This window comes from Chiroxiphia lanceolata, chromosome 18 (assembly GCF_009829145.1).
Source record: "Chiroxiphia lanceolata isolate bChiLan1 chromosome 18, bChiLan1.pri, whole genome shotgun sequence".
In the NCBI taxonomy this organism is placed as follows: Eukaryota; Metazoa; Chordata; class Aves; order Passeriformes; family Pipridae; genus Chiroxiphia; species Chiroxiphia lanceolata.
This window is the reverse complement of record NC_045654.1, coordinates 5,851,725-5,879,139: the sequence shown is the minus strand read 5'-3', so window position 1 is coordinate 5,879,139 and position 27,415 is coordinate 5,851,725. Positions and strand designations below refer to the sequence as shown.

The following is a 27,415-nucleotide window of genomic DNA, read 5'->3' as shown; positions in this document are numbered from 1 at the left end:
GGTGAAGTGTACACAGTATGTTGTGTGTACACATGCAAGTGGTTATTCATTGCATTGTCATAAACTGATTAGGATGCATTATCTTAAAGATCCTAATTTGGGGGGAATGGTTTCCCTTCTATTCTTCATGTTTCCTAGGAAAGTGCCCAACAGGATGGCACCACTATGAGGGCACAGCCAGCTGTTACAGGATTTATTTAAATGAGGAGAACTACTGGGACGCTGTGCAGGCATGTCAGCGGGTGAACGGATCCCTCGCCACCTTCACTGCAGACCAGGAGCTGAGGTTCATCCTGGCTCACGAGTGGGACTTGGAAGACAAAACATTTCTAAGGATGGACCAGCATCGGTGAGTGGGAAGGAACGGATGAAGATCTTGTTTTGCACAAGAATGGTTTCTGTGTGATACAAATACTGGTTGTTCAGTTTGTGTCGCAAATCTCACAGTAAAGTTGACATCAGGTGAATAAACCACCACGAACATGCTGCTTGGCAGTTGCCATCTGTGTTTTATGTTTTAATTAACATTAACAGATAATTAAATTCAGCAGAGTCTTTTTATCAGCAGAGTCTTTTTATCTTCAGGTTGTCTCAGCGATGTACAGTTATTCTTGAACTGCAAGAGGAAGGTGGATTTCACAATGGCTTACTGCTGCACTACCTTGTCCAGAAATAATTATTTTAACTTTTCATCAGGATTTGATTTCCAACCTGTAGCTCTAAAAAAACTTGCAACTTTGAGATAGGAATGAATTAAAAAAGCCATTTTGAGTTGCAGCAACTGTGTTCTGGTGGCTTTAGATATTTCATTCTATTAGTTCGCAACAAACATTTCTTTTTTTTCTGCCTGCGGGTTTTTTCTCAGACTCATGGGCTGCTGTGACAGATCACCAGGAGTGGTTCAGTAATGATGTATCTCTGTCTCTGGAGTGTTAGATGGTTTGATCCAGAACAGTCTGACATAAGTTGCATATATTTAGAAATACTTGACTTCTGGATGCTGTTGTATGATTTTTGAGTTTTTGATACTGAAGTCCTGCCATAACAACATAATAAGGTGCTTTTTGTGAGTAGAAATAAAAGACAGTATTTTCCTCTATTCCTCAAGTGTAGTCTCTCTACATTGCCAACATATGGGCTGAAATGATAAGGAAAAAAGCCATCAGAATGTTATGAAAATTAACTTATATATATAAAGACATTGTAAAGTTCTGTGGGGTTTCATTTGATGGTATGTTTTTACCCTGTATCCTTAGAATGTAACTTAATTTTTTGGTAGGTTCTGGGTCGGATATCAGTATGTGATCACCAATCGAAATCACTCCCTGGAAGGTCACTGGGAAGTAGCTTATAAAGGTAGGCCTCTCAAATTACTGCTTGGTTCAGTGGCCCATGGAAACTGTCTTAAAGCCTGAATATAATTTGCAAGAACAACATAGCTTCTTTTAGTGATAGTGTTGAATATTGCAGGGGAACTGCTCGGCTTTACAATGTGGAAATGAAAGAGTTTAATACCCCATGCATGTCTTATTTTAAAGGTGAGGAAGTTTCATGGTTTTTCACATTGGTGTCTTGTGCAAAGAACATGTTGTTTCAGTTTATCTGGGTTTCCTACTTGATTAAGATGAGAAAAAGGAAACTACTGTAGTTTCTCGTTCTTTGTGAATATCTAGATGAACTCCTGATTCTAGTATTTGCACAGACTAGTGTAGCATGTTTGGGGATTTTAGCTCTTTAAAAATTGGAAGAATTTTATATACTTAAAAAAAAACCCGATAGATTTTTCAGAATTACTCTTATTTTTTTCTTTTAAAGTACTTCAGGTAGTTTACTTAAACCAAATCAAAATTTGCATAATTCAAAAATGTATCCCACTTTACACAAAAAACTTAACGTTAATCTGTTGGACTTTGCTGGCTGAACTCTTTCAATTGCAAAACAAGCAGCTCCCTCTGCTGACAATGCAATGTTTCTACACCTTTTATTTTTAACTAATTCAGTTGAGGGATTAGTTAAAGTCATTATATGAACTCTTATGTGTACAGTTGCATGTCTAATTGCTGTACTGGTTTAGGTTATGGAAAATTTAAAGCAAAGATGAGGTTTCTTTTAAGCACCAGCACTGTGAAGTCCAGTGTAGCATTTGAAAACCAAACTGAATAGGTTTTTTTTCTTATACACAATTGTTGGTACCCATGGAAAATGTGGAAGGGAAACTGTCCATTAGGTACAGGTAATAATTATGAACAGAATTTTGCTAAACAGTTGGGTCTTGAAAAATACTTCCTTTGACATGAATACAAACATTCTCCTTAAAAGGACCTTTCTTTGCTCTTTGGAAAGCTGATTGCACTGCCATCTGCTGACAGTGTTAACAACCAGAGGGGCACAAATTACAGAAAAATCATGATAACTTTATTGTAAGTTTTATTTAATTTGATGCATTATATAAATTTAAGCTTTCTCAGTACGATATATTCAGGTGTTGTATTTATTACAGAGATGCCTCAATGAAATAAAGTACATAGTAGTACATAGTAACATCCAGTAGTTTCTGAAAACCTCTTCTTAGGCTTCATTGACTTATATTGAAGTAGACTCTGAATTCCTGATGCCTGTTTGAAAAGTGATTTAGGGTTCTATAGCTTGAAAATTTTGATTTATTATTGGAACATGTGAAATATGTGTCCTCAAAAAAAGTAATCAACACCTTTTGCACTGTTTGGAACCCACCACAATACTGTTTGGAAGGAGCAAACAGTGGATGCCCCAAGTGCAGCTGGGGCACTTGGAATGAGCAACAGGAGATGTGGGGAGCACAGGTGGATGCACAGGCATCTTTGGAAGCGCCAGTGGGTGCTTGGAGTGCCAGGCACAGGATTGGTGTGTGGGTTCTTGCTCCGCTTGTAACAAGTGTGGCCAAACTCAGCGTGGTTTGAAGATGCGTAACTGTTGTCAGGCAAACCCCATGGGACTCTGGAAAGCAGCACTTGTGAAGATACCAGAATATCAATCTCCTGGTTCAGAGTGACAGAATTACCCAGTCTTTTGAAAACAGCAGCCTCTTTTCTCTGTGAGTCACCCCTTCCCTCCCAGCTGTTTGCCTTCCCTGGAGCAGTGTTGCTAATGGAAGCTGGAGCTGGAGGGCAGCAGCCGTGGTGTGCATGGAATGAGTGACATTACAGAGCCTTTCTAAAGCTTTGTGTACCCACAGGCTGCTTATGCCAATGTATCTTTTTGCAGGCTCTTCAGAAGTGTTTTTACCCCCTGACCCTCACTTTGGTGCGGCTATGCCTGAAAAGGAAAACGTTCTTTGTGCCCAGCTTCAGTGTATCCATCATCATAACTTCCGGCACCAGGGTTTACACAGCTGGTATGCTGAAAACTGCTATGAGAAATCTTCATTCCTCTGCAAAAGGAGTAAGTTGGTTTTGGTTCAGTATCAACTGTGTTGTGTGTTTAAATATGTGGAAATTTTTTCATTATCCTTTCCGACCTCTGCCCAGCGAATTAAAAAAAAAAAAAAATCGAAAGGGTAGAGTTACGTTTCTGCTTGGTTTTAATAAATAAGAGCATTGTCATGTGTGGCTGTCACACAGTACAGAGTTTCACTAAAAAATTGTTAAGCTGCAGTATCAGCCCTAAAATAAAGTATACTTGGGGGGGGGGGGAAATTTTAAAAAGCACCTTATTAGTAAGCATCACTCTTAAATTATTAATTTCACATTAAAATAAGGAAACACTTGTTTCTGGTTTATTTTGAATATAGAAGATTCTGTTGAATTCTTTCCAGACAGTTAGTGGAACTAGAGGAGAAAAGACAAGTGGAGTTTACTGACTTAAAGAAGAAAAGCCATTTTTTTTCACTTTATATTGAATTTCTGTACTCCAAAAGCCTTGATTCCAACAGAAATATTGACAGGATTATCAGGTAGTCTTAAACAGTACCTGATCTAGATGGTGCTTCATTGCAAGAAGGAGAGAAGCTGTTTAATTGTGAGGGTCGTCAGGAGTGCAGCTGACTCCTGGGGTGGTTGTGCAGCCTCTGTCTTCAGAGGTTTTTATGACCAGATTAGATAAAACCCATTGGGATGTCATAGCTGACCCTACTTTGATCAGGAGATTGAGCTGGAGGCCTCCTCAGATCCCTTCCAGCCTGAACTTCCCAGCTGACCTATGCATAGGGTGGAGGGGACAGGTCGTCCTCCCTGAGCAGCTGCTCCAGCTGACACGTGCCAGCAACTGTGTTTGTTCCCTCACTCTGGTTTTGGTGCCTGCCTTTAGGACAGTGGGCAGAAGGCAGCTGGGCAGGGATCAAGATGCTGCTACGACAGGGGTAGTACTACTGCCTGGCTTCCTTCTTTAGGCCTGGCCTGTTTTAAGTGTCCTTCAGGTTTGGTCCAGAGAAGATCCATCTTTTCCTAAGTACCAGGAGAGAGGAAGGGAGCTGCAGAGGGCTTTGGCAGTGAAGCTTAAACTTCTCAGACCACTTACTTTCCTTTGTCTTGGAAAGGATGCCTGAAAGTGTGTCAGTTCCATTAAATACCCGAAACTCAGCTTGTCAGTTTTGAGCAGTAAATCATCCCTGTGTGCCTCCAGACTATCCATTATCTTCCCCGCTCCTTGGAGATCCCTTTTCAAAGTTGCTCTAAGGTGAAGGCATGGATTTTAACTGGTGGTCTGCTTATGCTTACAAGTCACTTAATGCAACAGAATAAACTGGATTCCATCAATATTGATGTGCCTTCCTGTCGTAGGCCAGACTTGTGTTGATATCAAAGACAACATTGTCGATGAAGGATACTATTTCACCCCAAAAGGGAACGATCCCTGTTTGAGCTGCACGTGTCACAACGGTGAGCCTGAGATGTGCGTGGCTGCTTTGTGTGAGCGGCCCCAGGGGTGTCAGCAGTACCGCAAGGACCCGAAGGAGTGCTGCAGGTTCACCTGTCTAGACCCAGGTAAGAGTTGACTGCTGCAGTGTTGTCAAGAAAAAAATAGTTGAGTGCTCCACTTGGTTATGTTTGGGTATAACTTTTGTTTGAAATGATGCATCCTTGCAGTGCCTTGATATTGTTGGGTACAGCTGCCCTGTGGGGGAAGATCTCAGATCATAGGAAGGCAAACACTTCAGGCTGTGGCTGGTAAAAATTTGTTATCCTTGATGCTACTTAGAAAGGAGAAACAGGAGCTTATTTTCAGTATGGAGATTGATAGTACCGTGGGTTATTACTACAGCATCTTGCACAATTCCTTTGTCATGTTTAGTTGTTGTGAAAAGGAAGCACTTTTCTCTTGAGCACTAATTAAGCATCTTTTTCTGATTGTGAGGATTTACGTGAGTGGAAGTTTGCATGCAGGGACCATGGGGGAAGCAGAGTTTTTAAACTGTGTAAGTTTCAACAGTCATCAGGACATACAACTCCGCTTATTGGATTTGGCATATCAGTGCAGCTTCTGGTTTTGGATCTGTTAAGTCTTCAGTTGACTTTGAATTGTTTGTCAGTCACCATTTAGTGGTGTGGATTTTGGGGGCTTATTTTTCTGTAAAGAGACTTGAAAAAAGAAACATGGCTTACATGGAATTTGCTGTGGGGGTGGTCAAATACTGGAGCAGATTGCTTGTGGAATCTCCATCTGTGGGATATTCAGTGCCTGACTGAACTCTGTCCTGGGCAACCTGCTCTAGCTGATGCTGCTTGAGCAGGGGTTGGACTAGGTGATCTCAGGATGTTCCTTTCAACTTCAACCATTCTGTGATACCGTTATTTTTTGGTATTTTAAAAGAATCTAATCTTATCTGAGTGCGCTAAGAAACTATTGTTCTGAATTCCTGTGGAAAACACAAGGTCAGCTGTTTCCATCAGGGGCTTCTGTTTCAATCTGTTACAAATTCCAGATTTGCTTATTGACTTCCACATTTGCAGTCTTTCTTATTGGTCTTAACTAGAGCAGTTAATCATTAAAGACCACTGGCTCCTCCTTGTGTCATTTACGTTTGTTCTGAGGGTTCAGCTTAGCAGATGTTCATAGCTTGTGTTGCAGGTCGGTCGGTGAAAGAGTGGGGGGGAAAAGCAGGAGTCTTCCTCCCACTCTTATCAGCTGAGCTAAGACTTAGGCTTCACTTTTTTTATCTTCAGGAACAGTGTCAGCAAAGCATCATCCAGCACACAGGATAAGATGACCTGGGGTAACCTCGTGCCGTGTTCTTTAATCCTTTCTTATTCCTGTGGGTCTTAACTATTGATGAATACTGATTTGAGAAGAGTGTATTTTACCACATCCTTTCTCATCCTTAAGCTCTTCCTTCTGTACTGATGCTAAATGAGACTGTTTCATTATACTCTTGCTTGAAGTGTTCTGGTGGTTTTTTTAGTAACTTAGTTTTTGAGAGAAGAATTATCAAGCAGTCCTCCAACTTCCTTCATAATGAAGTTGCTTCAGCTAGTGATAAACACTGAAATTTTTAAAGGAAACATTTCAGTTTTCCTTCTGGATGTTTATAAATGACTATTCCAGATGACGAAAATTAATGAATTACTTTCTTTAATCAGAATGTATTTACCTCTGTCCAGTTCTTTCATATATCTTCCCTGAGCTCTGTTGCAAAGGAAAGAAAACAGTTTACTGTTCAACGGTAAGTAAATTAATCACCCAAGGAGAGACCGGGGGAAATAAATCCTGCTGTTGGGTTGGCAGGTAATCAGCTCTTGCAGTGTGAGTGGGTGAGCAATGATTACAAGTGGATAACGAATATTACTCAAGGGCTTGGTAGCAGGGGGTTTTTTCAGTGGTAGGAGTAAGCCGAGCAATCGCAGCTATGCTCTCCTGAAAGATGCTTCTCCTCATTTAGTGGAAGATAAATAGCAGAGGAATATCTTTCGTATGCTAATGCTGGAACTGAGGTAGTCTGTCTATTGCTGCTCCATGGATATGGTAGAAAATAGTTTTTCTTCTGTGGCTCTTGTTTAGGCAGACTGCAACTCCTATTTGTGAAAAGGTAATAGAAGAAGTAAAATACTTGGAAGGAGCTGGTGTGCAGAACCTATTCTAGTGACTAAACTGGTGCAGTTAGAGGGTACTAATACTGTACTGAGTGTAGAAACAGCTTTTCTGAAGTAATCTATTTGTATTTTTTGGGGCTGGAAATCTCTGTGATGATATAGATCTTGTTTTGTACAAGGTAGGACTTTGTCTTTTTGTTGTTGTTGAACATTAGGAGCAGTGTGACGGAGGCCCACAACGCCCCAGAAGGTCCAAGAATTGCAGTTGTAGCTGGTCTAAAGAAATATGAAAGTCAGGCTTGCCTAAATGTGACAACCCACCCCTGAGGGGAAGGAAGCACCTAAGATTTGTAGTGGTCATTGGTCAAAAGGAATGACAGAAGTCAGAGGGTCCACAAACAATCAGAAAGTTTTGTTAGTAAATTACACACTTGGCAGGGAAATTGGTATGTTAGTCCCTGTCCTGCTATATAAACACCCAGCAGGGGGTTTTGGATAAAGGGGTAGGGTGAAAGGGAAGAGAGAAATTAAAGAGGGAGAGATGAATTAAAGAAAGAAAGGAAAAGAGAGAGGAAAAAGAAAAAAAGAGAAACTAAAGAAAGGAAAGAGAGAGAGAAAGATCACCAGTCCTGGTTCCAGTGTTGATCCAGCTAAGGGGATGTTGATACTGGTTTCAGCATCAATCCATCACTGTGCTGTGTTGTGGCTCTTCCTCTCAGAGAAGTGCTACCCTATTTCCACCTTCCCCCCTTCTCCAGCCAAATCTTGTTCTTTCTCACAGCATGTTAATACCAATAGTCCTTGGTTATTACCAGCAATTCCTGTCTGTTGTTACTAACAGTCCTTGGTTGGCTCCACAACCATCCAGTTATCAGTGTTTGAGACATACACATTTGCCCCTTATCATCTGGGAATCAAGAGCTCAAAAGGATTTCATCTTGGGCTGCTGTTTATAGGGTCTTTAGAGAGTGGGCTTTAGTCAGAGTAATTTTCCGTCCTGACCACAGTCTGAGTTGGTAACTTTCTTTGAAGGTTCAGTAACAAAAATATTATTCCATTCAGGTTGTTGTTCTGGCAAGAAAAACAAGTTTCTGAGCCTGTTCTTAAAAAGAGGTGTTCATTAGACACCTGTTAGTTCCTGGGAGCAGACAGTGTTTCTGATAAGCTCAAGAGTGGCTTAGTCTAAGTGCAGTTCGTCAAGGCTGAGGCCTAATGAGCATTTCTCAGATCACTGTGTGGCCTGGGAGTGGGGGATGCACCACTACAGTCTGTCCTGTGACCAAAGCCAGCTTCTCTGGGCCTCTACACCTATGAGTGTAAAGTGACTTCTTACTGAAGTCACTTTAGTGCTATTAACAGCCTTAAATAATTTATGAGGATCACGAAGCTGGCATTGCCGTAAGATGGAGGAGGAGCAAGGGCAGGTCTGGTGTTCAGGAGGATGTCTTGGTTGGTAGGTGTGTGACTGCCTTGGCTGAAGCTCTGACAGCCATAGTTGCTGAAAGGTTTGACAGCACACAGGCTTTGGTACTGCACAGCCAGATTTGAGAGGGTGCAATGTTCAAAATCTATCTGTAGTGCACTGTTAAATTAATTTCTTGTTGCCAAGAATGTATGACATAATAAATAGCAGCCTGGTAGCCTTGTACTGTATCTGTGGTACATTAGGTGGATTTTTCTGTTACTAGCACACCAGCACTTAAAACTGCTGTGAGGCTTTTAGCATTCTTTTTTAAGAAGTCTTGATAGAACTTACTTACTCTTAGTGAAAGGAGAAGTATGGAGGGAGCTCTTTCAGCTGGAGTGGGTGCAGGCAAGGAGAGGTGGCCCAGATCTGGCTGGTTCCTCTGGGAAGTGGGGTGGCAGTGCATTGGCTGGGAAGAGGGGTCATCTCCTGCTTGTGTCCTGCAGCAGGAGATGACCAGGTTGTGCAGCCACCTCATCTGTTTCTTACCCACACCAAACCAGGGTGCATTTCTCATTCAGAACTCTTTGATGATAAGTTGGTGCAAAGAACACAGCACGGTCACCTTTAGGTCATTCTTCTTTGTGTAGAGTGTCTGTGTGTGCATGAGCTGCTTAAGCATAACCAAGTGTGATTAGTTGAACTGTGCAAAAGCTAATTCCTCTCATGCCTGGTACTGGGAGAACAGTGGTAATTTGCTTACAACATCCTTCCAAGTGTGAATCTGCTTAGCAGTGGGATAGAGCTCTCCAAGTTCTAAGCTGCTGGGTCTGTTTCTTGTTTTTCCACTTGCTTTCATTATGACTCCAGGAAAAGATTTAATTCCCGTTCACCCTCATCTCTTCAGTTTCTGAAAGATGATTATCACATTGATTCACTTTTTGAAGGTATTTTTAGTTTCTATCCCTTAGTGGTGCTAAAGAATGTACCAATGACACATGGAATTTAGGTGGGCACATCTTGGTGATAATGACAATGTTTAGAGATTTTGTTATTGGAAATGTAAAAGTTAACGAGTCCAGAAGTCATGTAGTGTGTCAATATGCCAGTTCTCAGGCCTTTCCCAAAGCTTTCAGGCTTGCTTTCCTCTTCAATATAACTTCATCAACCATGCCAGGGAAACAAATGGATGTGCAAAATGCCATTAAACCTCTTCTCTTTCCCATTTTCAGAGACCTGAAACCTTCACCATTCTGTCCCTTTTGCTGAGGAAGATATTCTTAGAAACTTTTAGATCTTCTTGCAGTAAAAAGATTAATCACATGATGATTCATGATTTTCTTATATATTTGAAATACAGAAAAGTGTTAAACCAGGCTAATGAATCCCCACTCTGCATTTATCTCTCCACTACTGACAGAAGATCATCAAGGAAGATGAGTCTTGAACAAAAATAACAGGCTGCTTTCATATGTTTTATGTAACAGATGGCAACAGCTTGTTTGACTCCATGGCCGGGGGAATGCGTCTGATCGTGAGCTGCATCTCCTCCTTCCTCATCCTCTCTCTGCTGCTTTTCATGGTCCACCGGCTGCGCCAGAGGCGGAGAGAGCGCATAGAGTCCTTGATTGGAGCAAACTGTGAGTACCAACCTTGTGCCTCGTGCTCATTATTGACAGGTTGATGTACATAAAGGTGAGAAATGTCCTGGTCTTGCTTGACTGTGCCTGGGTGCGTGTCTTGGTAAGGTCTCCAAACTTGAACTTTTTTAGTGGATAATGGAAAGATAATTTTTTTATTTGTATGCGGTCCAAGTCTGAAATATCTTCTGTGTGAGTGGTGTCCATAGTTTGAAGAGGCTAGAGTCAAATTTAGATGTGATGCAGGACAAACAGACTGGGAGCAGGTGGGCCTGGGTATGGTTGTTAACTGCAGCAAGTTGACTTGTATGGGTTATGTAGACTTTTTTAGGTCTTCGGGAGACATGAGTTCCTTGGGTGTGAAAAGTGGAAAAAGGTGTTGAGATCTGACTTAAACTGAAGAAGAAAGCACGAGATAAAGTCACTGACTCCTTTTTCTTCTCTTGAAACAGTGCACCATTTTAACTTGGGCCGCAGGATGCCTGGCTTCGATTATGGTCCCGGTGGTTTTGGAACTGGCCTTACTCCACTGCATCTTTCAGACGATGGGGAAGGTGGAGCATTTCATTTCCATGACCCACCTCCACCCTACACTGCTTACAAGTATCCAGATATTCAACATCCAGATGACCCACCTCCTCCTTATGAGGCTTCTGCCAATCCAGACAGCATCCTGTGTTCCACTCCAGGTACGCAGGCAATCATTTCTTTTTCCTTCCACTTGTTAATTTTGGCTAGAGGATAGATTTTTATTTTTTAAGCTATGATCATGTGTTTCAGCAACTGTGATGGGAAAATACACTTTAAATAAAATCTCCCAATTTTTGTGATGGAAAAGTCTTTTGTTAAAATGTATCATTAACCTTTCACAAAGGTTCTTTGGATCACCTAAATTAGAAGTGGAATCTAATCTGCAAGCAGTTTACCTCTTAGACCTTACCCATTTTCAAGCCTTACCTTGGATGGGTAACCTGGTTAGCTTTCTTTTTTCCACTATGCTGCTACAATTTGTGGCCTTTTGAAGATGGGTCTATAGTTAAGAACTAGAACAAATGTCAAGTACAAGAGATTTTGAACAAATTATATCCAGCGTCTTCTCTCCTCCCTGCTTCCCCCACCCACACCCCCCAAAAATTGACCAAAAATACCACTTTCTAATGATTCACCCAGTGCTCTTCAGTTTTGCAGCTGTGATATTCACATACTGTAGAAATCATTCCAATTTGGGATTTTATAGCAGCATATTTCACAAGATAAGTGAGCCTGATTAGTGCAAGCATCTTATTTATATGTCGAAGTTTTATTTTCGCTACACCATTTTCCTCTTTTGCAGTCTCATCTTGTTGTGCATTAGCGCAAAACCAGGAAAAACTCAGAGCTTCCAGAAGTACAGATCGTAAATCTGTTTGGGAGTGTGAAATGTTGTACTTCACGTTCTGATTCTGCTTGTTTTTTGCCCTTTACAGATGGAGTTCTCTCTCAGACTGTGCAAAGCAATCCTCCGTCACTAGGAAACTGTGATGTATCCCCACAGCTTACAGAGGGGTCACTTCCTCCCTCAGTTGGTCCTTCTCCAGTGGAGCTGGAAGACTCTGCTGACAGCAGCACCTTTCTTGTCCCTCCTGACACCCCACTAAATGAGAACACACCGGCAGAAACTCTTACGGGCAACTGTCACAGCCACTGTTCCCTCAACACCATTGTATAGAGGAGCGAAACGCCCATCACTGGTCGGAGAGAGTTTTAGCAACTGTTTGCACAGACAAACACTAATCCGTGCTTTGAACTTCAGAAGGAATCTCCACTTTGTTTTTCAGACACTGCTTTTATGTTCTAGTTTAGGATCGTGCCTCTCATTTTTTTGGCTGTCGTTATTTACTCACTAATCAACTTGTCCTGTAAATATGGACTTGTATAACTGCTCTTTTTTTTTTTCCATTGGCTATGGAAAAGAGAGCAGAGAATTCCTTTGACTTCTAAGGAGGTAAAAAGTATGGGTAGTTTGGTTTTTGTTTTTTTGTTGTTTTGGTTTTTTTTTCTTAACCTGAGAGGAATCAAAATCTACATCAGAAAAAGGCTACTTGGATTTGGCTGGATACCACAGGATCCAGGGAACAGACAATGGAAAAGGAGGGTGGGGGCAGTCACTGCTCAAGCAGAGAGGATGGAACTGCAGGGCAAGGGGCTGGGGACCTGTTTTGCAGAGTGGGGGCCCTGAGCAACAAAACACAGGGCACCAAGGGTTGCACTGTGTAAAACAGACGTGGGGTTTCACCTGCATTGCTGTTTCAGAACACCATAGGGACTGGAGAGTGAATGGTCTACACAATACATGACGAGTGGGTACTATGAAAACTGGGATTTGCAATTACAGTTATTTGTTGCTGGTACTTGCAAAATCTCATGGTCAGGTAAACTTCTGGCCCATGAAGGAAACTGGTTCTGTGTGATGTCCCTTTGGTAGAACCCTCACGTGTGTTAGATAGTACTTTAGGGAAGAGATGGGGAGCAATTAACTTTGATGCAGCCTGAGTTCACTGTATGAAGCCCCTGTTTGTTACAATCCCATAATGAAGAGCGAGGTATTTTTCTTTCTAGGTTAACTCCTTTACAGTGAACAGTTGCACAAGAACTGGCCTGGGTGAAAGATCATTGTTCTTGCTTTTCTTATTGCATGCTATATTTAGCATGTGTGTTCCCTCCCCTCCTTTTCACTGCTTTGCAGTTCTACAAATACCACTTAAAAACGGTGATCAACATGTACTATACTTGATATTTAATTCTAATTGGACACTTGTTCCTTATCTGAGTCCCATAAATTGCCAGCCCTGTTCTAGAGATTTCCCCCGTGCCCCCCAAACCATTTATCCAGGTCCCACAAGGGTTTATAATGAGGTTAGTGTACTTAAATCAATAAAGCAGTTTGCTTCAGTCTGATATGTCATCTTAAATTTCCCCCTTGTATTGAACTCTTTAAACGAAGTTAATTTACAGATGACAAAGATTCGTTCACTCCCTCACGAAACCCAAAGTCAAGCACTGTTGGTTTTGATAATGAGTGCAAAATAATCTTGACAGGTGACTTTAAATTTGTTTGGATTTCAGTGTACAAATAGTTTACTTTTTTCTCCCATCCTCCCCTTGCCTCTGCTTCTCCTTGACTTACTGTAACAGTCAGCAGATGAGATGAATTTTAAGGAATTTGTAAAGAATGCCCCCTGTAAATGGTCTCCTGTTACCTTATGAAGGGTACAAGCCTAGAGGGACAGGAACAAAACACTGCATGGGGGTGTGTATGTGATCTATTTTTCTAGTAATGATGAGAAGTCATACTCGTATGACAAATCCTAACCCACTGTTGCGGTTTCCCAGTGCAGCTGACTCTTTCCCCGTGGAATATGCTGCTACTTTCTATTCCCTCTCTTACCTGTAGGCTTATACTGTTACTCGGGGATCGGTCTTGACAATTCAACTCCTTTTGCACAGAAAACTGTGGGTTTCGTTACTGAGATCGTGTCTGGTGTCTTGACATTCAGACACTTGCTAACGACCTCGACTCCGCCGGAGAGCGCGAATCACAGCTCTGGGTGCGCTGCCGGCACACGAGTGGGAGGAAGCACTGCTGGGAAGCCTCCCCGCCTGGAGCCGCTCCACGCCCGCGTCCTGCGCTCCGGTCTGACTGGCTGCAGCAGCACTGGTACGAAACGAGAGGAGCCCTTCTGCACCCCACAGGATCTCTTGCCGTCTCCTCCTCCTCCTCCTCCTCCGCGTTCCAAGCCCTGGTCTAATGAAGTGGATGGATAGCAGTGGTCAGAACCACGCGTAACAAATTATCGAGCATTTCTGAAGTATGAAAATAAAGCGGGTTTTGTGCGTTTTTGAGCACATTCATACGTTTTATACATTGTACGTACTGATTTTCCTTTAGTTTTATAGGTACGAATGCGTGTGTGTGCGTGTGTGTTTCTGGGTGGTGACATATATATATATTATCTATACATACTGTAGACAGTAACCTTTGTGCTGCGTCCCGCTAGGTGAAGCTGAGCACTGAGATAGAAACTAGGCTCTAGGGTTAATACTTCTCTCAAGCTGGCTACACTCTGTTGTAGGACAGGTTGGGATAGAGTACACTTAAGTAGGATGCAAAGTCTATGCTACTACAATCTGTTCCTGAGAAATTTTGTTAGCAGTGCAAACTAGAAAATTTCCAATTTCTTTTGAAGCCAGGTGGAATATTTGTTCTTTGTAGTATCCTAGCGCAATAACAAAAGGCCTTTTGGCTTGATCTCTGAAGCTGTTTTGTGGCTGAGGTGAACAGATACCTTACCTCACACTTCTCCTAACACTGCAGGAATCTGTTCAACATTTTTTTTATTTTACTTTTGGTTCTGTGGTGAGTTTTATTTGCAAATAAGCTCTGTTACAACTGGCAACTTCATGGTGGTTCCTGGTTGTAGCTATTCCAAATGGAGGCTTCTTTGTAGAAGCCTCACTGTGATATTTTCCCCATTACTTCTGAGCCTTTTCCACTTGTATATTGGCAGTAGGCTGCTATTTTCTCTATTTTCCCCTATCCTTCTTCATCTTAACTGTAAACAAGGGAAATTCTGCCTTGAATGGAGCAGCTCACTAACTACAGCTCGTTTACCTCTCAGTGAGCTTCTAATTTGGCAATAAAATTGTCATTTTTTTCCCTTTTTAATGTAACTTTTTCACATTGAGTACTTTCTCTTGGAGTAAGAGCCTTTGTAGTGGAAAACGTCCCAACTGCTCAAGACTTCTGAACCAACTGGGGAAGAGTTAAGTTTCCATGACAGCAGTGGACTCTTCAGCAAACTTTCCTTGCCCTTGGCAAGGTGACTGGGAGGCAGTTTGTCCTGAGCACCATTTGCAGAGGGTTGATGCTTGCCCGAGGAAAACCTTTCTGTTTTGATTACCATTAGATTGATGAGATCTTTGGAGTTACTTTGTGCATTGATTTTTTTTTCTCCCGCCACTGTTCATATCTCTGGATGTTTTTCTTAACTGCTGATGCATCCTATACATCCCTCCAGACGCAGCAGGGAGATGGCATTGCCACAGGTTTCCCAGCAGAGTGTGTGAGCCAGGAGTGTGTTTATCTCGGGATGTCCTTGACCGCAGTTGTTGTGAAATCCCAGCACTCAGCTCCGAGCAGGGCTCACACCTCCCGTTGTGGCCTCAGACAAAGCTGCTCCTTGGATTCCCCCCTCCTTTTGATGTACTGTGGTGCCATAGGAGGTCTCTGCTGTTCCTTAAGAGCAGCCTCAGTTACTCTGGTTTGTCAGTGATGCCCCTGTACAGTGTCACAGCAGCCCCTGATTCTGTACTAGGTGAGTTGTAGGGTTTAAATGTTAGAGGGGCAGGGGGTCCTGTTCTGTGCTAGATCAACACTCTCATTCCAATGTGCAAAAAAATTTGTCTGTGTAATGTTCAGTCCTGTTTAGTTTGAGCCTCAGACTGTTCCTTTATCCATGCACAGCAGGACGCTGATCTAGAAGAAGAATGAAGTAGGTGGACATTTTTTTCTGAAGGCTGAATCTTGCGGTCGGGCGGTGCTTTGACTCCATGGGTGTTGTGATGACCTGTTCAGGCGTCTCCCAAGTTTCACTTGGGAAGAAAGTGGGGTTTTGTGACCAATAATTATTACCATTCTTTTCCCATCTCATATTAAACAAACTTGAAGCTATTTTTGAGCATGTTTTTATCTTTCAGATGTGACTTCTCAACGGCAAAGCACTGATGTTTTAATGTTGCCTCGTACAATCCCTAACGCGCATCTCTTTTTTTCAGTTGCTGAAATGTCTTTTTTCGCCCTAGCTAACAAACATGCAAAGAAATTTCTTTTAAATTCCCCTTTCAAATTGGGAGCTGAACCCTAAAATTACAGCGGTTGAGTGTAGGAGGTGAAGCAAAGTCCATACATTTGCTTCCTATGTTCCCCAGTCCCAAATGAAATAAGTGTTTCTTTGGAACAGATGCTTTCAGTGATAAAGATGCACTTCTCATAACAACAGTCAGCATTACCTGCCTGCTACGGTACCACATAGCTTTAATTTTCTGGTATGTGCACCTTGAGTGCTGAGTGGGTCGGAGTCGATGCCAGCAGAGGTGGCTGTGCTGTGCCACACCCTGCCTGTTGGGCTGAGGGTGCCTGGGAGGCTGTGAGAGAATGAGACACTGCTTTTTACCTTCCTCTGGAAAATTGTTTTAGCCAGCGCTGCACTTGCAGGCTTCTCCTGTGTAGTTGGTTTGTGACTGGACTTAACTGTGGCAGTGTATAAAAGATTTTGATATTCTGTGAAATACCATGTAGAATTTAAATTTGATACTATAATAATTGAGTCCCTGTGACACTGGTTTTTTGTTTTAACTTCTTTGGGGTTGGCACTAATCTATCTTTTTTTTTTTTTTTCCAAGATGCTGTGAGAAACATTTCATCCAAATGCCAAATAAATTGTGTTCTGTAAGAGAAATGTCCTGTTCCAATGTCTCCTGATTTCTGCATCAATGTGGTTCCCCAGCATTGCGAAGGAAGGCTTTGTTAAATCACACTTCTGAGCTGTGATCTTGCAGAAGATCAATAGGTGCATTTAACATGGAACAGGGAGGCTGCCAAAGTCCCTGTTATGCGAATTCCAGTGGGATTTACCTGTATTAGTGTAATTTTAGGAAAGTCTTGGGGTTATACCCAAGAAGGTGAAGTGCGGTATATTCCTGTTACCCTCCCCAAGCCCGTGGGAAGGTGCTGAGTGCCGGGGCAGGAGGTTGTGCTGGGTGGAGGGGGGTGGTCTGGACCCCCAGCTCCCTGTTTTCCGCGAGCCGCTGGGCACGCAGTGATTGCTGTGAGCGCTGTGGAACAAATCCCCGCAGCGCTGCGGGGCCGTCCCGTACCCTGCTCGGGGCCGCAGGATGCGTTCATTGCTGAAAGCCATCCAGGGGCAGTGTCATCGTCGCTGCGGGGGCCAGGCAGGGCTCCGCTCCCCCTTTCCTGTGCCTGCAGAGGGCAGCTGCCACCGCAGCCGCCACCGTCGCTGCTGGACTTGAACCAGCACAGCTCCAGAGCTCCATCCCCGCGGGATGCTGGGTCAGCTGAAGGCGATGCGATGCAGCCTTTCCTTCGCTGCTGGTCTGGGGGAGACAAACATCCCTCCACCGCAGCTGCCTGATGTCACGGGCGCTTGGAAGGGGCTCAGTCTGGTAGGGACCCCATGGGGCTCTGCCTTTGCTGGAAGATCCTGTGCAGATACAACTCGCCCTTCCCTCTTGCCCCTCGTTGCCTGGGGACAGGACAGCTCCCATGGGGAGCAGCCCGGATTGTCTGGAGCATGGCCACGGCTCTCGGGGCTCCCCACTGCTCCCCAGGGACACGTGTGCAGGGCTGCCCTGTCAGTGGTGACCCTCAGCTGCTGTGGTAGAGCATTGCTGGGCAGCCTGCTCTAAACTCTTAGCAGCTTAAAACGCGTTTCTCTGGGAGGGTGATGAGCAGCTGTGTTCAGTGCGGCGTGTCCGGGGCCCTCAGCCCCTGGGAGAGCGCCAGGGCCTGGGGAGCGTGTCAGACACACGAGGGGCCGTGTGCTGGCAGTGCCCCCGGGGGTGCCAGGCCGTGGGGGGGGAGATGTCGCTGACCCCGGCGGCGGTGGGAACGTGGGATGAATGACGGGGCTGTGCAGCGGCGTGGGGCCAGCGCGCATCTGCCGGCCACAGTGCCTCCTTTGTGCCTGCTGCTGCTGCGCTCCCTGCCCTGCTCCCGGTTTGCTGCCTGGGCTAGCAGCAGCTTGTTATGGGGATCAAAGATCCTTACGGCAAATCAGGAGTGGCTGGAGTATTTATTGCCCATGAACTTTACCTACTTGCCTCTCTGGATGCCCACAACCTTTCATGCATCCATCTATGGGTGATGTGAACCACACTCTGGTGGCTCAAGTCTTTGTCTTGTCACTGTCCCTGTCAGCCCAGGTCCCCGGCCAGGCTCCCAGGCGGATGTGTAGGATTTACCTCCAGGAGCTGTTCTTGGCACCTCCACTGGGTGCTGGCGCAGGGCTTGCTGACGGTGCATGTGGTGGGGGTTCCCAGCACAGTGGCACCGTGCCCACAACTGATCGATGGCTGCAGCTTAAGGAACTATTTTTATATCTCAATGGTATTTTTTCCCCTGTCCTGGCTCTTGCCCTTGGTACTGTGACTACGCGTGTCAGCAGGGACCTCGCCTGGCTCCCTGGTGGCAGCCTGATGGACGTGGTGTCTCCCTGTGAGGACAGCACGGAGCTGCAGGATCAGCCGTGAGCACAGCACGACCACCAACACATCAGCAAGGCCGGCAATTTCAAGGTTTGATCTGGTTCCTATAGAAACTGGAGGTTGCTCCTGCCTGGCACGGGTGCCGGCAGCCAGCAGTGCACCCTGGGGAGCGGGACAATGGGGATGGGTGGGAGCAGGGTGTGGCACAGCACCTCAGTGCTGCCGCTATCTTTCCACATACCTTGCAGACCCTTATGCTTCCTCACTCTGCTCCTGCCTCTCGTCGGGGCTGTGCTGAGCCCCACTCTGCTCCTGCCCTCCTTGCTAGAAATCACCGCCAGAGAAGCCTGAAATCCTAAAAAAGTGTTCTGGGGAGCAATAGCTATGGGGTGGGGGGGTCTCATCAGCTCCTGACGCTAAGGGTCTTGGGCTTCTCCTTCACTGCCTGGCAATACAGGCTGTCCCACTGTGGGTGGGTGGAAGAGGTGCCACTTGGCAGGCTCATGTCTCCAATGGAGGTTTTGGTCTCACAGGTGCCAGAGCAGCTCCTCTCTTTCCTGGCAGTAATGGGCAGCAGGCTGCAGACCTGGTGCAGAATACCTCATCCCCGGAGCGGGGGCCAAGTGTCAGCCATGGCGCAGATCCAGAGCAGCTCGAGGGAGACCTGTGCTGCTGCCCTCCTCTGCTGGGGTCCAGATGCAGCTTGGTGCTGCCCAGGTACCTGCCTGGGGCTGGCGCTGCCTTGGGGTCACAGGGGTGCCCCAAAGAACCCCTGCTGAGGATGAACCCCTTGTAGCACATGGCAGCCAGGCAGTTCTGCTGAGCCGGAGCCCCTTCCCGGCCAAACCGGCAGCAGGAGGCTGCTTCCTGCTGCCCTCGCGCTGCTGCCGGGTTTGTTCATCCTGGCACTGGCTCGACAGAGCTCCCGGCCAGGGCCAAGTGCCGGTGAGGGGCGCTGCAGCCTGGGTCCCGTGGCCTCCTTTCCACTGCTGCCTGAGGATGGCAGGGATATTTTAGGAGAATGTGACAACACCATGCTCCTGTGTTCTCACCCCCTTCCTACCTGCCTACTGACAGACCACAGCTCCTTTGGTGAGATCTTGGCTTCTGTGGGACCTTCCTGGACAGGTGCAATGGGAACGGCGTGTGCTCACTCCATGATGAGGAGCTGAAGAGCTGCCTCCATCAGCACAGAACGCCTGCACTGGGTGCATAAGGCTTGTGCCCCAGTGCTGCCCCTCTGCCCTAGCTGGCTGTGGCTGTGAGAGCCTGAGTCACTGCAGCCTTATGCCCACTGAGAGGAAAGGGCTGAATCCTGCCCCACCAGAGTGCGGCTCCTTGGTGAGCCCAGGGGCTGAGGGTCCCCTGTAGTGGGGCTGTGGAGGCCGCCTGAGCACTGAGGAGGTGCTCACTGGACTGTGCTCACTGGGCTTTGCCCAGGCAGGGGCCTCTGTTTGCAGGGCTCAGTTGGGTTTGGTCTGTGGGTCCCCATGGCACCACCCGCCCCTCAGCAGGTGGGAGCCACCATGCTCAGGTGTGGGAGATGCAGGATTCGCTGCTGGCTGGGGCGTTGCCAGAGCTGGGGGGGAGAGTATGTCCCACAGCAATATGTCTGCAAGAAGTGGGCAGGGTATGGGGCAGAGCTAGTGCTCTCAGCCCCTTCTGCCTACTGGCAGCCCCCTGAATCTCATCTGTAGTCCCACACACTGCGGGGGTAGGATGGGGCGCAGGGGGGATGCCACTGAACCCCAGCTTTGGGGATGTAGAGCGGGATGGTACCGGGGGGCACCCCCTCGGCAGGGAGCGGGGCGGGCAGCGCTGCACCCGTGGGATCCGCCAGCCCCCGCTCCCCGCCTGTCCCTGTCCCTGTCACCGGAGGCAGTGACCTGGCGGGCGCGGGGGGCTGGCTGGGGGCCGGGCTCTCCCCGCTCCCTCCTAGCAGCCGAGGAGTTAAAAACTCAGCCCGGGTGATGAATATGTAAGAGCAGAGCCCAGGCTGGAGCCGAGCATCTCCCGGGCTGCGGGCGCTACCAGCGCTGCCGCCTGCCCCAGCCCAGCACCGGCCCCGCCGGGTGCACTGCGGAGGGACGGGACGGGGCAGTGCGGGGGTCCCCCCGCTGCCCCCCGCCGCCATGGGCCCCACCGGGCTCGGCATAACTTTCCTGACTCTGCCCCTCGTCGTGCGAGCGGCCGCGGGAGGTGAGCTGCGCCCCGGGGCAGCGGGGCCGGGGGTCCTGCGGCGGGAGAGGACGGGAGCGTGGGGCTGGGGGCCCGTAGGGCACCGCTTATTCCATTCCCTTCCCACACGCTGTGGGATGATGCGGGCTGGGGAGGTTGGAGGCAGGGACTGGGGGACCTGGTCTGGCCCAGGACCCCTCTCCTGCGCTCCCACTGCCCCCCTCCCCGCTGCAGAATGTCCCTGGGCACCGCTGGGCTCGAGAGGTCTCAGCCCGCCCGGGGCTCTGTGCTGGCCAGGCCAGAGTCCCCTTGGGGCACTGGGGCTTGGGCTCAGCCCATCCACCCCACAGACCTGCACTGTGGACGAAAGCTGCGAGCGAACGGGGGCTGCCAGTCCCGGGCCGAGGCGCTGGGTGCTCACCTGCATCTGGGCCAGGCTCGGGCTGGCCAGTGCTACCTTGGCTCCTGCCAGAGGATGCTCGAGGGCTGGTGCATGCAGGTCTGAGGATTTTCCAGGAGTTCGACTTTCCCCTGGACCCCGAGATCCCTGCCCTGGGGATGGACCGTCTGAGTCCTGCACTGTCCTGCTCCCAGTTCTCCTCTGGGGCTGGTGTCTCTTGTATCACTGTAGTGAGAATTCGAATGCAGTGCTACAGGCTGTGGCCATGAGCAGCACAGGTGGAGGCAGGCAGGGCTGCATTTGTCCTGCTGGTCCGAGCAGCAGTGGCTGGCACAAGAGCATGGCTTGGCTCCCCTGCAGCCGGCCTGCTGGCATGGCCCCTCGGCCATCAGCGGGGACTGTTTGTGTAGGCTGGCCCTGGACAGCATCAGTTTGCTCCTGCTTGAGAGGAGCAGGATGGGGAGCTGAGGAGGGAAGGTGTGCAGTCCCCAGCTCCATTGCAGAGCTGATGATCCTGGGCAGATGTGCAGGCAGCAGAGCAGGAACAGGGCTCCAGCTTTCTCAGCATCCCCTTGGTATCCCTGTGTCTGCTGTGCCAGCACTTGTCACCACACAGGTGGTGCCCACAGCTCTCCTGAGTGCGGGCAGCCGGTGGGAGTTCAGCAGCTCTGGCTGAGGTGGTCCTGAGTGATGGGACAAGCTGTCACCCCCACAGTGTGGGCACAGGCCTGCCCACTGCCTGCCTGCTGCAGCCACCAGCAGCTGCCTGCTGCCGCCAGCCCACCTGTGGGAGCCATGGGGAGCACCAGGAAGGGCTGTCACAGCCCCCTCGGCTCCCACTCACCCACGGCTGCAGGAGGGCTGCAAGGCATCTGCTGTGGGGTGAGGGGCTGCCTTGCTAGGATGGGTAGAGGGGATGGCTCCACAGTAGCTGGGAAGGGAGCACAGCGAGCAGCAAGGCTTGGCTGCCTTGGAGCAGTGATTCTGAGGGAGGTTTCCCTGTGGAGCGGCTGGGGGAGGCAGGGAGGGTGCGAAAACACCAGCCAAAAATAACTGGGATGAACACAAGTGTCGGCAGGACCCCAGGCTGCAGTGAGGGATGTCCTTACTGCTGGGGGGCTGGGCACAGCCCTGTGTGGGTTTGGGAAGGGGTGCCTGTCTCTGTCACCTACCCTGAGCTCTCCTTTCTCCTGCAGGGCAGTGGTGTTACGACTCGCAGGACCCCCAGTGTGGTAAGTGGTACCAGGTGTGGGAGGGGGGCTGTCGGGGCTTTGTGGGGCTTGGACCCCACAGTGCCTGGCCAAGGGCACCCTGGGCAGCATCAGCGAGGTCGCAGTGGGAAGCATGGCATGGAAAAGGGCAAATGCCCCCATATCTCTCCAAAATGGGAGTGGCTAGAGGAGCTTCACACTGGAGTATGCTGGTGTAGAGACTTGACAAACACCCAAGCCCCTCAGAGCGACTCGGCCCCACCCCTCACCCCAACCAGTGCTCCTGTGGCAGCACCAGCTTTCCCCCTTTCACCTGAAACAAATTCAATTCTGGATTTAAAATATGCCATTGGAAACTCCAGTGCAGCACAGGCAGCAAGGGTCTTGGAAGGCTCAGGGGCCCCACTGGAGAAGGGACAGCTCCCTTTGGGGAGGCAGCCGGCTTGCCTGTCTGGCTGGGGAGAGAAGTATGCCTGGGGGCACTTTGTCTCAAAACATGCAAATAGCTTGTAAGAGGTTAATTAAAGATCATCAAGCATTTAATCAGCTGTTACGGCCCAACTGTTTTATAGCTCTTGGGTTTACATGCCCCGTGGCTCATGAGTATGGGTTGCTGGGCTCCACTCATCCCTGTTGGACCAAGGATTGGTCTTTCCCAGTTTAATGTTGTCAGGGTGGCGAGGGTAGGTTTTGGCAGGGGAGAGGGGCCGGTGGGAAGCGGCTTGGGCAGCGTGGAACCGGCTGTGTGCCCTCAACCAGCTGCGTGGAATGGTCCCTTAATGAACACACCAGGTAATTTGTGGGGCCACTCAGTAACACCATGCCAAAAAGCTAGTGGGACACCGGCACAGCCAGGCTGTGGCTCCCAGGGCTTCCAGGCAAAAAGTTGCCTAGAGTAATGAGAGGAGAACATAAAGGGACAGGGCTGAGCCCAGGAGGGCAGGGCGTGGATTCAGTCCACAAAGTGTCTGTGGTTTTGTCTGCTGAAGAGGAAGGTAAACGTTAGAGCTGAACCATGGGGCACTGCTGGGGGAACAGTTCCCCAAACCCTGGCTGTGGCCAAAGGCTGCCCAGCCATAATGTGTGCCAGAGCAGAGCCAGCAGTGTCTGCAGAGGGATGCACTGAGCTCCCTCGAGACTGAAGGTGCCCTGAGTGGGCAGGGCTGGTGACACTGAGGGAGCTCCTGTTACCTGGCTGGGACTGAGCCCAGGTACCGGCAGTGCCCAGTGCCATCTGCAGCCTGGGCTGCACCAGGTGAAGGAGTGAGGTGTCACAGCAGCCACACTGGAACAGTGACCAGGAGGGCAGTTGGCTACATCCCCCAGTTGTGGATGCAACAAGTGTTGCAAGAAGAGCTGATGCCAGGGTGATGGGGACAAGCTACAGATATGAAGTGTGTGGTCTGGCCGTGGTGGCAGTTGTGGGGATGTCATCTCACAGCCCCCCAGGCAGCACTGTGGGCTTGCAGTGGGTCCAGCTGGCTGCCAGTGTTGCCATGTCCTCACACAGCTCCTGCCATCGTGAACCCTCACCCCAGGAGCTGCTGATGGACATCATGTGGTCACACAGGACCCTGTGTAGGATTCACTCCAGGATGAGTTGTGTGGCCAGGATGCACTGTCACCTGTCACAGCTGGACAGAACCAGTATGGGTAGACTAAGATGTGCTGAAACCCAGGGACGAGCAGAAGATGTCTGGGAGAAAAGCCTGCCCTTCACCAGCACCAGTGAAGGGAGGGATGCTGCTGCTCAGCTAAATATAACCCCCGGCCCCTCGAGGAAATCCTGCTGAATTATGGATGAGGCTGCAATAAGCCCCTGCTCATCAATAGGGAGGAAGCTCTGCTGGGCAGGAGGGCAGCTCCCATGGGATGCGAGTGAGAACGACTGGGCTGGCAGGGACAGCAGGGCTGGCTGGGGACACAGCCACCCGTGGCCTTGTGTCCCCCCCTTGGGGGTGGCAGTGGCTCTGTGGCTGCCCATGGTGCCCCTGCTCCTCCCCTGCAGGGCCCAGCCACTGGAAGGAGCTGAAAACCTCATGTGGTGGCAACAAGCAGTCCCCTGTGAACATCGACAGGCGCCGGCTGCAGCGGGACAGTGGCCTCGGGGAAATCCTCTTTGAGGGCTACGACCAGGCTCCCCCTGGCAAGTGGAAGCTGACAAACAATGGGCACACAGGTGCGTGCTGAAGCTGGGCACCTTCCCCTTCCTGGCTCCCTGGTCACCATCCCATCCCGAGCTTGGCTCTGCTGCCACTCCAGGGTGCTCCTGCCCTCCTCTTGCAGCTCTTGCCCCGTGGGTTTGTGTTAGTGCTGGAGGAAGAGCCCAGGTGTGCCAGGTGTCCCTCATCCTAAACCACCTTTTCACCCTGTCCTGCTGCCCTTGCAGTGATGCTGAGCCTGGCGAGTGAGTCGGCCTCTGAGCACATCACCATCAGTGGTGGGGGCCTCCCTGGCAGGTACCGCGCGCTCCAGCTCCATTTCCACTGGGGCAGTCCAGCCGGGAATGGCTCTGAGCACACCCTTGATGGGCACCAGCTCCCTATGGAGGTAGGTGAGAAAAAGCCCCCATCACACTCTGGGTAGCCCAAATCCATGGTGTGCTGGGAAGGGGTGGTGCTGGGGCATCCCAGGGCTGCCATGCAGCAGGTGATGGGACTCTGTGGTGCTACACCCATGGGTTCAGCTGTGCTCCTGCAGAGGCACCTGGGAGGTGAAAAAGCAGTTGAAGTGAGACTCAAGGTGTTTCTTTACCATGCGTGGGCTGAGCTGCCCCATCCAAGGCACTCAGCAGTGTTTGGGGGGCTCTGTGCCCTGCCAGGACCACACATTGAGTTAGTGAATGCAAGCGAGAGCACGTGGGAGTGTGCTGTGCCAAGCACATCGGGATCCTTCTGGGTGAAAGAGGCTCTGCACCTCTAAAATATTCATTATCTGCCAGAGGAAAGCAGAATTTGTTTTGTGGCTGGTGAGCACCCTGGGACTGCTGGCCCCGTTTTGCACACCCTTCAAAGGATGATCACTTCATTGGGGTGCTTTGATCCTCCAAGCAGCCATCCCACAGATGTACCAGTGGGACCAGGAGGGCTTTTTGGGGAGTAGTTGACTCAGTGTCTGGTCACCCCAGGCTGGCCAGAAGGATCAATAGGAGAGGGCCCTGCTGCCAGGATGTTGGCCAGGGGCAGTTGTCCACGATTGGCTCCTCTGTGCTTTCCTCAGCTGCACATCGTCCACATGAATGTCAAATACCGGACACTGGCAGAGGCCAAGGGGCATCCCAACGGGCTGGCTGTCCTCGGCTTCTTCTACCAGGTGGGTCTGCAGGGGCTCATGCTGCTGGGAAGAGGGACCCCCCAGAAACAGGGTGTCGATGGTGCAGCCAGGGGAGCTTTGTACAGGTGCCCTGTGGGAGCAAGAAGGGGCAGGAAGGTGGGGTCAAGGCCAGGAGGTGCTGGGGAACCTCAGTGATGAAAGGTGCCAGGGCCCTCCACCGACTTTGTGCAAGAGGGTGTGGGCTGGGAACCCTTTCCTGCTGCTCTGCAACAATGTGGGGTGGAGCAGGCCCTGCCTGCGGGTGCTCAGCAGGACAGGATGATGCAGCTCTGCCCTGCCTGCCTTAGATGCTTCTTCTCCCCATCTGCAGGTCTCTGAAACCCCTAACACCAACTACAACACCATCGTGGTGGGGCTGAGAAACGTCTCCCATGCTGGTGAGTCACCTCCTCATCGGGGCAGGGCAGAAAGGAGAGACCCTGGTGTGGGAGGGCAGAAAGGAGAGACCCTGGTGTGGGAGGGCAGGATTGTGGCCCAGAAAGCTGTGGGGGGGGCCTGGCTGAAGGGAAACTGATGGAGGTGGCCCCACTGTCCCCACCACATCCCTGACACGGGATGGGCTGAGTGCCCATGTCTTGCCCCACAGGGGAGTCCGTGGATTTGGCCTCCACCTTCCGTCTGAGCACACTGCTGCCGCAGGCCGGCCGGCTCTCGGGGTACTACCGCTACCAGGGCTCCCTCACCACCCCCGACTGCAGCGAGGTCGTTGTCTGGACTGTCTTCGAGGAGCCAGTGGAGATCGGCCGGGAGCAGGTACTGGTGTGCACAGCCCCACGCTCCAGCACCTGAAAGGCTGGGCCCCCTGGGTGGGCCCCTCTCCTTGCCCTTCCTGACCCCTGAGTAAGAGCACAGACAAAGTCACCTCTATAATAATGCTCCTGGCAACTCGGAAATTAATTGCTTTTATGAGAGTTAAGTAATGGAGACGTGGCCACCTGCCAGTGGGAAGAAATCCCATTCATAGTGCTCTCCTGCCCAGCCTTGGTATTCAGAAAGAGGAATGGGAGTGAATCCACTGAAGCTCAGTAGAGGTTCCAAGGAGGTGGGTCAATAGATGGATGGATGGATGGATGGATGGATGGATGGATGGATGGATGGATGAATGGATGAAGTTCTCCTCTGCTGCCCAAGAATCTTAATAGGTGTCTGTCCTTGAGAGAGTCATGGGCCAGCCACTGTTTAAGTGTTTAGTGCTGGCACCAAAACACAATTAGATCCTTTAAAACTCAAGACTGATCCTTGTAAGGACCTTCAAGTCTGGCTTTAGGAGAGCAGTGGGGGGTGATGGGAGGACGCCCACAGGTGCAGGGACATGCCATGGGTCCTGTGCCATCAGCAGTGGGGCAGTATGAAGGGGGCTGACAGTGGGCAGGGGTTTGGGGTGCCTGGTGAAGCAGCTGCCCACCCTGCCTCTCCCCTTGTGCAGCTGCAGGCGTTTGTCAGCACCCTCCACTTCCCACCCGACGGATCCAGGCTCCTAAAAATGATCAACAACTTCCGCCCGCCACAGCCCCTCCACAGCCGGAAGGTCTTTGCCTCCCGGGGGGCCACGGCCAGTGGTGGGTCCCTGCATGGGGGCCACCACGAGCTCCTCTCATCCCTGCTCCTCCTGGCCCTGCTCAGCCTCTTCTCACCAGCCCAGTAGGGTCTGGTCCAGCCTGTCACCAGTCTCCATGTGAGCATCACCCTGCTGCAGTGGAAATGAGGAGGTGATGTATCTGGTTCATGGGAAATGAGAAAAAAACAACAAAAAGCCTGTCGAGATCTTGGCTGGGTGAAGATTTTGTGAATCTGGATCTCTGCAGAGGTGGATCTCTGCAAGCCTGGAGCCACCCTGTAGCCGGGTGGTGGGAGCTGCTGGGAGGGCAACACTGTAGGGGCTGGAATAAAGCCAAGGTCCTTGCCAGTTGCTGCATCTTTGGCTCTGTTTGGTGTTGCTGGGGCAGGTGCTTGGCACGGGGTTGTGGGGTCAGTGGGGAAGG

At 49.5% G+C, this 27,415-nt stretch overlaps 2 protein-coding genes across 4 annotated transcripts in view; both read left to right on the top strand.

The window, feature by feature from the left end:
- The window catches only part of DGCR2 (DiGeorge syndrome critical region gene 2), a 47,972-nt gene extending 31,426 nt beyond the window's left edge, over positions 1–16,546 (top strand). For 2 of the 3 annotated variants that reach the window (XM_032705630.1, XM_032705631.1), the window contains 7 exons: positions 139–349; positions 1,280–1,356; positions 3,244–3,420; positions 4,758–4,961; positions 9,897–10,049; positions 10,502–10,738; positions 11,516–15,480. In XM_032705630.1, coding sequence (XP_032561521.1) covers positions 139–349; positions 1,280–1,356; positions 3,244–3,420; positions 4,758–4,961; positions 9,897–10,049; positions 10,502–10,738; positions 11,516–11,757 — 1,301 coding nt within the window. In that variant the 3' untranslated portion in view covers positions 11,758–15,480. Of the gene's footprint in view, positions 1–129; positions 350–1,279; positions 1,357–3,243; positions 3,421–4,757; positions 4,962–9,896; positions 10,050–10,501; positions 10,739–11,515 lie in introns of all 3 variants that reach the window. The other variant, XM_032705628.1, reaches the window with a different exon arrangement.
- A 3,769-nt stretch (positions 16,547–20,315) lies between these two features.
- On the top strand, positions 20,316–27,348 carry LOC116796026 (carbonic anhydrase 15-like). Its single transcript, XM_032706233.1, has 8 exons — positions 20,316–20,510; positions 22,086–22,121; positions 24,109–24,279; positions 24,490–24,650; positions 25,320–25,412; positions 25,744–25,810; positions 26,020–26,186; positions 26,860–27,348. The coding sequence occupies exons 1-8, from the start codon at positions 20,444–20,446 to the stop codon at positions 27,076–27,078; spliced, it is 981 nt and encodes a 326-aa protein (XP_032562124.1). The 5' UTR covers positions 20,316–20,443; the 3' UTR covers positions 27,079–27,348.
- Positions 27,349–27,415: the final 67 nt, after the last annotated feature.